This window comes from Diadema setosum, chromosome 12, assembly GCF_964275005.1.
Source record: "Diadema setosum chromosome 12, eeDiaSeto1, whole genome shotgun sequence".
NCBI classification, from domain to species: Eukaryota; Metazoa; Echinodermata; class Echinoidea; order Diadematoida; family Diadematidae; genus Diadema; species Diadema setosum.
The window spans coordinates 19324777-19337346 of NC_092696.1; the positions used below are offsets into that span (position 1 = coordinate 19324777).

At 40.0% G+C, this 12570-nt stretch overlaps 1 protein-coding gene across 1 annotated transcript in view; it reads right to left on the reverse strand.

Moving 5' to 3' along the window:
- Nucleotides 1–12570, reverse strand: part of LOC140236102 (uncharacterized) — a 114614-nt gene that overhangs the window by 95823 nt on the left and 6221 nt on the right. The window contains exons 4-5 of the mRNA XM_072316074.1: nucleotides 10193–10379; nucleotides 8678–8922 (exon numbers count right to left, since the gene is read on the reverse strand). Coding sequence (XP_072172175.1) covers nucleotides 8678–8922; nucleotides 10193–10379 — 432 coding nt within the window. The remainder of the gene's footprint in view (nucleotides 1–8677; nucleotides 8923–10192; nucleotides 10380–12570) is intronic.

Consider the following 12570-nt stretch of genomic DNA (forward strand, 5'->3'; position numbering starts at 1 on the left):
ACATCACAGTAGCCACACATACCCACACACACACACACCCACACACACACACACACACCCAAACCCATATACACACAAATGCACCAAAACACACACACATCAAAATGTGAAATATTTCCCAGCATGCTGCTTTTAATTTTACTCATAATAGCAGCATACTGTACACCTATTCATTATACATTCCACACATGCAAAATACAACTGCAGCAGCAACAACAACAACAAATAAAATACTTTGATCTCCTAATGACACTTTGCACTGAATATCATGAAGTCTATACAGAAGGTACAGTGACTCAAGGAAAGTGAGGACTTGCAGAGATTGTGAAATCATGTTGACTGATAGTATTTACTTCAGGTGAAAATAAAATACAGGTTGTCATGCAGAAATCTGACTGCAACAGACATGAAAACAAATCACTATGATAAGCCCTCACATTGTATGCTTTACCTATTAATACTAAGAAAGCATCGCAAGGCTTTGCTGGAGGCTTTTTGATTTGGACTAACCAAACATCTGTTTAAAAAAAAAAAAATGTCAATTTGCTAAAACTGTAGTACTTATTAAGAAGGCAACAGATGCACATGAAAGCACATCTGTGGACAAAACTCTTTGTTTATAGGTAAGTCAACAGCAATAAGGCCTACATCTAGGCATCTGTACTGTGAATCACAATGTCTTTTTTTGTCTTCTTACCATGTTCATTTCTAAAAAGTAAAAATTGAGTCATTTACAGCCAAAACAGGAGGTTTACCGCATGAAATGCATACCATCAAGTCCATGGCAGAATATCTCAACTAGTTAAAGTGCCTGCCCTAGGAATCATAATGTCTTGCCATAAGCTCGAGTCAGAGTTCCCTTCATCATTGGTGGCCACTGCTGTTGCTTTATCCTAATTGCCTGAGATGTCCACTGTATTCAATATCAAGGAAGTCATTCAAAGCACGGGCCACTAGGTCAGCCCCTCACCCAATTCCTGTCCACCGCCTCAATGCACGCAATATCACCTTGATGTTGTTTTCCAGGGATGTTTTCTCCTCCTCTCAGCTTACGTTCAATGATGTCAAAAACACACAGCCACTCGAAGTACGACGTATTGCACCTACCGGCGTACTCAAGAAAGCTTGATTCAGCATTCAATGAGATTAAGACCACTGTGATGGTTCCGTTGTCTGGTTCAGTACGCATGAGCTCAGAAATGAACGATAAGCTCTGTGATTTCTCGCAATCCTCTGATTCACTTAAGAAATCTTGGCCTTTCATGTACTGCTATGAATGCATCCTGTCACCCTCCTGGTATAAGGCATGGTAAATGTCATCGACGTGCGCTTCTTCTTCTTCTTGCGTATGAGGCAGCGGCAGCTAAATAACGTCCCTCAGATGTTGTAGCCAAGTTACAGTCTCAGGATTAGGGTGTGTCAGGTCCATGTTGTCAGGAGGGCGGAGATCAGGGCACTCACTCAAGATGTGTTGAGCAGTCTGTTCTGGTGCACCACACTGGCAGGCTGCTGACGGGCGTAGCTCCCACCGATGCACGGCTGCGTTGAAACGCCCAACTCGGGTTCGAATCCGATTTAATGACACCCACTCCCTCCTTGGGAGGTTTGCTCCTGGGGGGACATATGTATTGGGCGTGAGGAGGAGTTGGGCAGGTCGTTGGGTGTCTTGCCAGCTCAGTGACACTTGCTGCTTGCAGATATGCTGTAGGTTGTATGACTTCCAAGGATGATTTGCCATTAACCTGAATTGAGAGAAGAATAAGAGAATTCAATCAAAAGTAATTAATACTGATGGCTTAGAATATCTGTCCACGAGTAGCAAACACAACCTCAAACTTCCAATTTTTATACATTTCTCAATAGCTTCTAGACAGCCATAGTGATTTGGAGCAACACTTACTCTACTAAAAGACCAAAAAGAAAGGGACTAGTTTGATTTACAGATTTTTTAACATAATTTTTTAATGTTTAATACAACCATAAAAAAAAACACTAATGCAATCATATCAGGATTATAAGATCCATCAGTGAATATTAGACAGGCTCTATCTAATTCTATCATTACCAGGGCAATGCACCCGTGCTGCATAGACCAATTCGAACAGTTAGAAAAGTAGGTAACCAGGTCATTACCATTGCAACACAGCATAAGCAGTACTGTATAGACTGACTTGAATAGTTACACGCTGTAGATCTACAGAAAACTTAACTGAGAAAATGAGTCAAGGTAACTTCATTTATTGATTACAGTTCCTTCAACAGATAATTAGTGACATACTTGTGAAATGGACCCCAACACTGTCTATCATCAGTACTAAATAATACGGCAGCTTACGTACCTGTTACATCCCCACCATGTGGTGTTCAATATGGTGCTTTCTTGCACAATACAGGGCTAATACTGAGGTATGTGGCCCCACCAAACGACACTTTAATATGCATGATTGATACAGCAACAGGACCAGTTTCCACTGCATACAATGTAGCAATACACTTCATTTGGCATACTCGTGAAGTAGGCCCCACCACTGCGTGTCGGTACTAATACTACAGCGGCTCGCCTGTTTATACTCGCGAATTCAGCCCCACCGTGTGGCGTTCATTGGTACATAAGCACTGCGTTGGGGCTTTCTTCCACAGTATAATACTTGTGAATGCGGCCCCACCAAACGGTGTTTACGAGCAATTGATACAGAGGCGGGCCGATTTCCACAGCATAGTCCTCCCTTTCTCCCGTTTTTTTTTTTTCTCTGGTCTTAATATTTTATTCTTGGAAAGACTACCTAATGTCCCTCGACTAATTCCACAGCCAATTCAACTATAAGTACAACCCAAACCTAACCTTAAACCCTAACCTAACCTTGCTTAATTGCTAAATGCACGAGTGCAAGCACACTGCTGTGGGGCCGATTTCACGATTTTGCCCTTCATTCTATCCTTGGAAAGACTTCCTCATGACCCTTGATTATTCTTACCATAGGTATACAACCCTACGCTAAACTAACGGCATACTTGTTAAATAGGCCCCACCACTGCATGTCAGGATTGGTTCACAGCGGCTCGCCTGTTTATACACACGCAGCCCTGTTGCTGTAAGTCCACCCTATGTTAGTAACGTTAGTAGTAATTTACCTTGCTTGGCATTGCATCGCCGAAAAGTACCCTGTTTATACACACACAGCGCTGTTGCTGTAAGTCCACCCTATACGTTAGTAGTAGGCCTACTGGTAATTTACCTTGCTTGGTATTGCATCGCCAAAAAGTACCGGTAAATTTACCCTGTGAATATACACACGCAGCCCTGTTGCTGTAAGTCCACCCTATAATATCTGGTAGTAGCTACTAGTATAGGCCTAGACTCTAGTCATTGCTAGTAGTAGTAAATTTACCTTGCTTGGTATTGCATCGTCGAGCAGAACCCGTAGATCAAAAGGTTTGATTTACTAAAACATATTACAGCTGTATATAGTACTAACATTTAATAGAGCTCTAACGTTAGAGCTCTACACTACAGCCTTGTAAATTTACAGGTAAACATTTAGCTGGTGGGTAGCCAACACGTAAAATACATAATTTACATTGATGCACGACGAGCCCTGTTTGTGGTGGCGGTGAATGGTGGGGCCCATTTCACAATTTTCCCAGCAGATTATTGATCCCATTGAATGATTGATTATAAGATTTGTAATAAAACCCAAAATTGACATTCTACGTTGCTCATAAATCAACTCAACATGTTCAAAGTAGAGTATGATGCCCATCTCGGTCCCAACACCAAGATGCACATATGGGACTGACTTAATCTGGGCGTCGTACAGATAAGTAAACTCACCTTTCACAGCTGTATTTCCACTGCTTAGCCTTGCATTTCTTCAACACTGTTTCATTTTTCCACTTTTCGTACCACTTTTTAGATCACCGGCAGTCTTGGGTCTTTCATCCATTATGAAACTGTCATGTACTTTCGACTGATAGCCATGGTTCTGTACAGCACTACAGACAACAGTGGTAGTGATCCATGACCGTGAAGAATTGCCATTGAACTATGTAGTGCAGTATCGCTGCATGTAATAGTACGTGTTGCATGTTCTCATTGGTCAGAGCACCCCTAGCTGGCGTGCTCTGACCAATCAGAGACCGGAATAGAGAAAATGGATATAGCGCCTTTTGGTTGAAAGCAAAAATGGATTTAGCGCCTTTTGGTTGAAAGCGTGAATTTCATGTTTGATTTTTTCATAATTCCTCAAACAATTTTGATTAAATTTTTAGTGCCTTATATGCACATGACAAAGATCTGTTCGAATCATGCGAAAGATGGAGTTCGATAAAAATTGGATTTAGCGCCTTTTGGAAGCAAGCTCTTCATATGTACAACTTGTGTGGGTATTTTTTTAGGGACAAACTCATTGCAGAAATATTTGCATGAAGAAAAAAAGAATAAGCAATAAATAATGCAATACTAAGTCATTGTGTGTTCATGTGGAAAGATTGTGAATTTAAAGCGGTTTTGTATTGTGGGAAAAATGACAGATACCCACTGACTCAAATGTGAACATTTTTGATGGTTGCACCCCCCCCCCCCCCCAAAAGGGAAAAAAAAAAGTTTTGGGGAACAAAGATTCTGATTCAGGCAGAAACCACATTTAATAAACAGAGCTGCCGATCTCTGCATATCAAAATAATCATGATACTGATAATACTCATGACGAACAAATGAACACTGACGCACTAACGACAATTTCATGGGGAAATATATCGGGATTAAAAATGGGAAAAGTGCACTTACACACTGTTTTGTACTTTGCATGCGAAATAAGTGTTCATTTTTTTTTATTTTTCATTTTAAAAACATATATTTCCACATTTGTAGCAGTTGACAGCACTGGTATCTACAATGTAATGTAATATGCAGATCAGATACTACGTAAAATATCTCTGACAATAATATTTTTGCATGAATGAAAAAAAAAAAAAAAAAAAAAAAAAAACACCTCCTGAAAGCTATCAATGATCTTTCGTCACAAGTACAATGTACATTGTGTATGAATGCATTAGTGAGATGACTGAACCATTGAAATAGTCTGAATTGTATGTATCCCATATAATTTGGTGTATATGGCTGTAGATACGCAATGGAGTTGTGAATGTACATGTATGAACCATGACTGTACATGTACACATTTGGCATAATGGGATTATGAATGTATGAACCATGTGAATAGTTTTAATTTACTCCTGTGCATTTGCCATAGAGTTCACTTCAAATGACAACAGCGATAGATTTGTATGAAATGACTCGTCTGTTTGTGCGCAAACAAATGGCTCATGAATGCACGGACAATCTGACATTGTTGAATTGTTGGAATTGAATCATCATGCATTTTTTTTGAAACCATGACGCAGATAGATTTGTATGAATTCGCATGTCAGTACATACAATGCACTTGTGGGGATGTGACCCAGTAAGGTATAAAAATTCTTGACGCAGCAGCTCACTGGTAGACAAATAATGAAATCTTTGTGAGCGCAATGGACAGAATATTTGATGAGGTGAAAGATGAAATGATCCATTCAATGAGGCGCAGCCGATCAATAATGTCATCTTTCAGAGGAATGAAAATATTCTGTCCATTGCACAAATGAAAGACATTTATTATTTGTTTTATGTAACACAAAGATCCTTGTCATTTGATGTTTCATTTAATTTAGAAACAAGAAAGAACACAACTGAACTGTAACTGAACTGGATTAGTGAGTATTCCATGTCATTTTCTGATTCCATAAAACTCCATTGATGAACTTGTTGCCGCACAAAATAAAAGGCAAATTTTCCACAGAAATTATGCCCAGCACACCAGGGTTCTGTCTTTAAATAGCTGAGGGTGAACAACTGATGACAGTGGCTCCACTCAATGTTCTTGGGTCTGTTCCACCTAAAATTGTGGCACAGAGTTACTTTTTTTTTCTTTCTTTTTTTTTGCCTTTCTTTTATTTTTCACCTACGATTCAGCTGTTCTACATCTACTTGTATGCTCTGTCTTCTAACATGCATTCTATCTTTGACGTTTTCTGATCTATTGATGTCCTATAATTCTGTCTATCCACTGGGCCATAGAACTGCTGATATGAACACACGCATTCAGCTTTTCTCCTTTTAATAGCATCTATGGCAGTGAAACTCGAAGATGTACGGAGAAAGATTGCAGAAAAACTGGCCAATGTGCATGTACGTGCATGTAGCAACACTTTCACTAGAATTCACAAACAGAGCTTAAATCAAGTCCATAGCCAAAATCCAATAACTTAGTGGAAAAATAGGCAAAACAGGAGTACTTGCATACAACTGTATGCACATTTCAACATGCATCCATTATCGGATACCTTGGTGTTGACAATGGGTCACGTGCATTTACGTGTATGTGTACGCTTTCACAATTTGCATAATCCACAGACTAGATTTAAACTGCTTGTGAGAAATCTGGCCTCTATTTTCAGACGAAATATTCCTGCATGATAAAATTTTGTCATGTGAGAACGCAGCCATTGATGTCATGGGCAAGATCAGAGTCGAGACAACACGACGTTGAAAGTTCAGAAGAAATAAATTTTCCAATGAGGAAGAGAAACAGATTGGAAGTATGAAGGAAGTTGAAACAAAATAAGAGAGAAGAGAACATAAGTACAAAATCAAACATCTCCATCTCTTGCGATATGTTTCAAAGTATGTAGCTGCTAACTGGTAGCCTCTCCAAGAACACACAATTACACAACATTAAAGACCCTGGTAGCATGGGGATCCATGGAGAAGAAATGCTTGGCCGGTTAGGATAAATTTGAGAATCCTTGTAAAGAAATGTGTCCATCTTCATCACAGTTACCAATGACAGCGCCTTTCGATGCACATATTCGCTGAGCGGTGCTATTCATGGTTTTCGACTGTATTGAACTCATTGGGCAGTAAATGAATTGGGCCACCCGTGAATCCCCACGCTACCGGGTTTTAAAGGGGAAATCCATTCCAAGTTAATAGTCTGATTTTCAAAAATAAATGAAAAATGATGAAAATTCAATGTTTCTGTCATTGAAGTCTGAAACATGATGTCATTCCTGGTTGAATAACTTCACAATAGTGATCAAAATAGATCGTCATAACTTCCTTGTTTTTCACCCAATTTCGATAAAAATTCTACTATTGAACCCGTAATACATCAGACTAACTCATACATTTGGACTGAATTTTCCCTTCAACAATGCCAGGAAGACATCATCTCTCCAGATTGTGAGCTGGTTTGACAAAGATCCAAAAATAATGATGGAACATGGCCTCCAAGTCAATAGTAATTTGGTATCAATCCACTAAATTTTAGTTATGAATTATGACTTGTGTAGAGATGCTGGTATACATACATGTATGGTGGTAGGTGTTATTATGCATCAACAAACTAAGGATAGCTTTACACCATCTACAGATAACAATTCCACAAATGGAACCGGTATAGAAAATCTATGATACAAAAAGCCATAGCATTGAAACAGAGTACAAGGGATAGGGTGTTCCTAGTAAGTGCAGAAAATATGCACACTTGGTACATATGTACATCAAAATGTGTCTAGGGGTAATTCATTTGATGAATATATCCAAGATAATAAAATCTGTATGAAGTGAGTGGTTGTCACGTGTAGCCATACATATAGACATTGAAAAATGAATGTGTCATACCCATACTGTGAATCTGAGATAAGCCATCAACTGCTTTCTTTGAAGAAAAGTCAAAACAAAATAAACATTCACACAGATCTGTACAATGTCTCTGAACAGATCAAAGCCACAAAAGAGACATGTGTCAACTGCAGCTGTTTACTTGTATGTCTTACGCGTACCTGTTAGTAACCACGTACAATGTATGTAGAGACCGAAACATGGTATGTGTTTCCTGCAACAAATGTGAAAACTGCATGTATGCCCCTGCAGCACTGCACCACAAAAAAATTATGACATGTTTGCAAAAAGATGCTGTGAAATAACTCACGCCACAAACTATTAAAAGTCAGCAACCATTGGTCCAAGCAATATTCATTTTGTAGGTTTAGTGTTGGATTAGGATGAGTTGTAGGCAAACCATAACATAACAGGTTTATTGAGCTTCTAACAACAACCGAAAAGGTATAGTGCATGTGTAAACACTTTGTGTGCCGCATTTGAATGCCTGACTCAGTCAACAGTTGCCAACTTCGCGCATCTTGCTCAAATGCACAGTTACGTAACAACTGATGGATAAAACCGCAATGTGCTACTATTAACCCGTTGAGGACGGTTTGATTTTGCTATAATGTGCATTTCCCATAGACACCTGCCCGAGTATACTCGGGACTCATCCTCAACGGGTTAAGAGGTACTGCCATTGAAAGTGCCATAGCCAATGCTTTGTCATGAAATTTAAACCACAGCAAAGCTTGGAGATTTCTCTACAACTCTGCTGAATTGCATCTTTAATATAAACCCTTCTATAAAAAGTTACATGGCTTTGGAAAAAAAAAATTAAAAAATGTTTTCCCTAAGTGCTCATGCGTTACTTTTTCAGAGTATTGTGGCATAAATGGGGCTTACGCTGCAGCACACAAAGAGTTTAAAGGTGTGAGGGAGGGTAGAAAGTGCAATGACTGATGAGTGGCTTACCTCTGAAGCACTGAGCTTGGCATGGATGCCCATCATGGCCGTGTTGGGCGAAGGTGGGGGTTGGTCCGGCGTGCCGGGGCGCTCCAACGCCCCCCCTCCTCTGCCCTCCCAGTGCTCGGACGCCGTGGACGACGTCAGCTCCTCGGACGGAGTGCTTGGCTGCGAGCCTATGGAGCCCGGGGATCGCCTGGCGGGGACAGGTTTGCCGCGACGTGGTAAAGGCACTGGCTTGTGTACAGGTGAGGCTGTGAAGGGGAAAAACAAAATTCATATCTAGCAACATAGGAAATGAAGTTTTAACATAAGTTACTTTTTGAGGGAGAAAGGTGTGCTGTATTTAAACACCATGGCCCGAATTCACGAAGGTGGTACAAATGAAACCATGGTTTAAACCATGGACTAAAACCATGGAGCGCCAAGTGTCGCACGGAATATTTCGTTACGAAATTGGTCATTTTCGTCGACAAAATGACCGTTTCGTTAACGAAATTATCATTTCTTGGATGAAATGTTCATTTAGTCACAAAATGTTGTCATTTCGTTACAAAATCATCATTTCACCGACGAAATGACTGATTTCGTAACGAAGTATTCCATGTGACACTTGGCGCTCCATAGTTTTTGTCCATGGTTTAAACCATGGTTTCATTTGTACCACCTTCGTGAATTCGGGCCCATGTGTACGTAGGCCTTGTAGGGATCGTGACTTGACAAAAGAAGAGCCTAGAACAGGGAAGTGAAGGAGGGAAGCGATATAGGGAGAGTGTAAGGAAGGCAAATAGTGACTACGGGGGGCAGCAGCGAGCTGGAAGTTAAAAGTTGCATCTTATAACTAGTTCAGTCATATTCACTCCACTTCTTTCTTTCTCTTATACTATAGTCTGTTCTATTCCACTTATCTTTTCTTTATTTATTCCTTGCTCTCCCATACAACCAAACAGTTTTTTTTTTTTTCAGGACCACTTAACTATTTGTGACCCTGCATCACAAAACCAACAAAAAATTGCCAGACATAGATTTTAAGTTAAGAGCAGACTTTGAAAGGGCAGACTTTAAGCTTTAAAATGATGAATAACTCAATTGAAATGGACTCTCCTAACCTATCCAAATATTGGAAAGAAAGCAAACACTCCGGAAAAGTGTGAAATGAGAAAAGAGGCTCTGAAGTACAGGGTCTATTCAAGCGCTTAATCTTTCCCAAGCAGTGCTACAGTAGCTGTGTGATGAATGGGACAAAAAACAGGATGGAAACCACTGGAGTAACAACAATGAAGGGATTATCAGATTAAACTGAAATTGAGCATGCTTTATTATCACACTATGTCCGTGATTAATGCCAACCTTCAAAGGAGTGGCATCATCTTTTCTAAAGTTATTAGAGTTGAAAGTGAAGAGTGTGTAGAGGGTTGATTTTGCTACAACCCACATTTCCCATAGACACCAGCTTGAGTATACTCAGGACTCATCTTCAACTGGTTAAAGGAGGTTTTCTGGTCCCTTTTTAATGCTTATTACCACTTTCAGTAGAAGGCACGGAAGAGGCGGAAGAGCTGGTCGGTGTTATCCTGGGCTTGGGCTTGGGACGACCCTTGGAGGGACTGCCCCCGGTCATGGCCTCGGACAGGAGCTCGTAGGCGTCTAGGTCCTGGTCGTCCTCGTGATCGAGGTTATATTCTCCTTCGCAGGTCGTGTTCACATCCGTCTGTGGGATAAGAGACGAGGAAGGAGAGAGAAAGGACAGAAAAGAAAGAAGGGAAAAAAAAAACATAAATGAGTCATTATCTCTCACTCCATTGTATTGTAAAACCAGAATTTTTTCAAATTGGAGCCTACTGCTTTTTTTTTTTTTTTTTTCGGCATGAAACTTTCGTAAATTGCCCCTGGCAATCAATGCATTATTTAGAAAAGAAACATAACATTGTGTGCATTTCACTTTCACAAATCTTGGCTCCTCGTGACATCATCAAAGTTTTATGTATGTAAAAATAGAGTAGCAGGATTTATGGTATGGCTCCTGGGGTAACAAGATCTCAAAAATCATGAATTTTTAGGAGAACAGAATTAATATTTCCCTTGTATCTATTCAACTGTTTTGCTTTGCTTTGCATTCCTTCTTCATTTCAAAAGATGTCTGGTAGAAAGAGAAAGGAATAAACTCCGCTTTAAAGCTATTGTACTGTCCTTCCACTACGTTCTGATGTGCATGTGTGTGTCGGGGGGGGGGGGGGGGGGGTATGATATTGCTCCTCTGTCTGAAAGAGCATGGCTATAACTGTCACCAAAATGTGTCACATTTCCATATTGCTGCAGGACCACACACTGCGGAAACTTGGAGGCTGCGGTTTCCCCGTGACCGCTTCGGCGTGAAAACCGCTGAACCGGCCGGAGGACAGTGCACACAGAAGATAAAACGCATCTCACACCACCCGCTGAAGAGTGGTAGGATGCAGTCACTTCTGTGGTATGTACTCAGATGTAAACATGACCTTTAATGGCAAATACCATTCCCATTAGACTGACTCATTACATTTACACTATTTGCAACACTTCTTGACTAGAACATTTCCTCTTTTTTTCTTTTCCTCAAATGGAGACTTGCGTTAAGCCCCATTTTTAAACATGTTTAAAGGTAGGGGCTACCTTTTACAGAACTCCCAAAATGCAGCAAAACATTAAATATGAACCTCAGGGGACTTGTTTAGGCCACTGCTTGGAAATTTGGAAGTCAATAGTTATCTACAATTTGAATAATGCACAAAACTCAACTACTCAGTAGTTCTGTGTGTCAGCCACACTTAAGCCTTTTGTTGCAGTCTTCTGTATTTTTTATCTATAAACACAAATCTAAAAGTACAAGAGCTGATGTAATAACATATAGAGTGTGTGGCAAGAATGTATATAGAAATGTTTGTAAGTTTTGATGAACTTTATTCACAAAATATACATGATGGACACACATGCAGTGCATGGGTCTGCAAAGGTAGCCTAGTAATGTACTGGAATTTACGGTGAGTCCCGAAAAGAATTCAATTCAAAATCTAACGGTCAATAAAAATGTACTAAATGTTACCTTCCACTTTCAATACCTTATGGGAGTTTCTAAAATGATACTCTTTTTAACATACCACTGTGTGTATACAACTCCTCATTTAAGGCATGCAAATGGGATTCCCTACCTTTAAAGTAAGTCTGTCATCAAATGGAGGAAAATGAAACCGTTCAAGAGATACCTCACTGGTTACATGACAAGGAGCATTCTTCAACTCATGCTTACAAATTTCACATATTTTCTACATTATTTTTTTGTGTGTGATTTTTTTAGCAGGTTTGATCATAAAATTTTCTCAAATTGACCAGAATGGAGTTGACTCCTTTTGCAATCAAACCCAATATGCTGTATTTTGTATAAAACATCATTATTAGATCATTTCATACATGTATGTTCAGATCCTACATGGAAAGAGAGAGGCAAAATTGTTATTGGACCCAACATCAGTGACCCTCAGTTGTTTAGGATTATATGAATGGTAGTATGTTTGCTGAAATAGCTAAATCATTAGAATTCAACACTGCAAACAATTCTCGTGGTAATAAATCTTATTATTTATGTGACATGGTGTCATAGAGAGTGGCAGCTGGTCAGCTGCAGCTGTTGCAAGCAGCAGCTGCGGCACTACTATAGCACCCACTGCCGCTGAAATGGATCTGCAGCACGTAGCCGTAGGTTTTGCACCTTTAATACACATAGAGTTTTGCAGTGTAGTCTGTGTAGTTGTGATGGCCACGATGTTGATACGTTGTTTTACTTGCCGTGCTGACTAAAGCGCGCATGGCCCTGATTTTATACGGCAAAGCGCTGTATGATGACATATGTTCCTTTGGCATCGCGATTT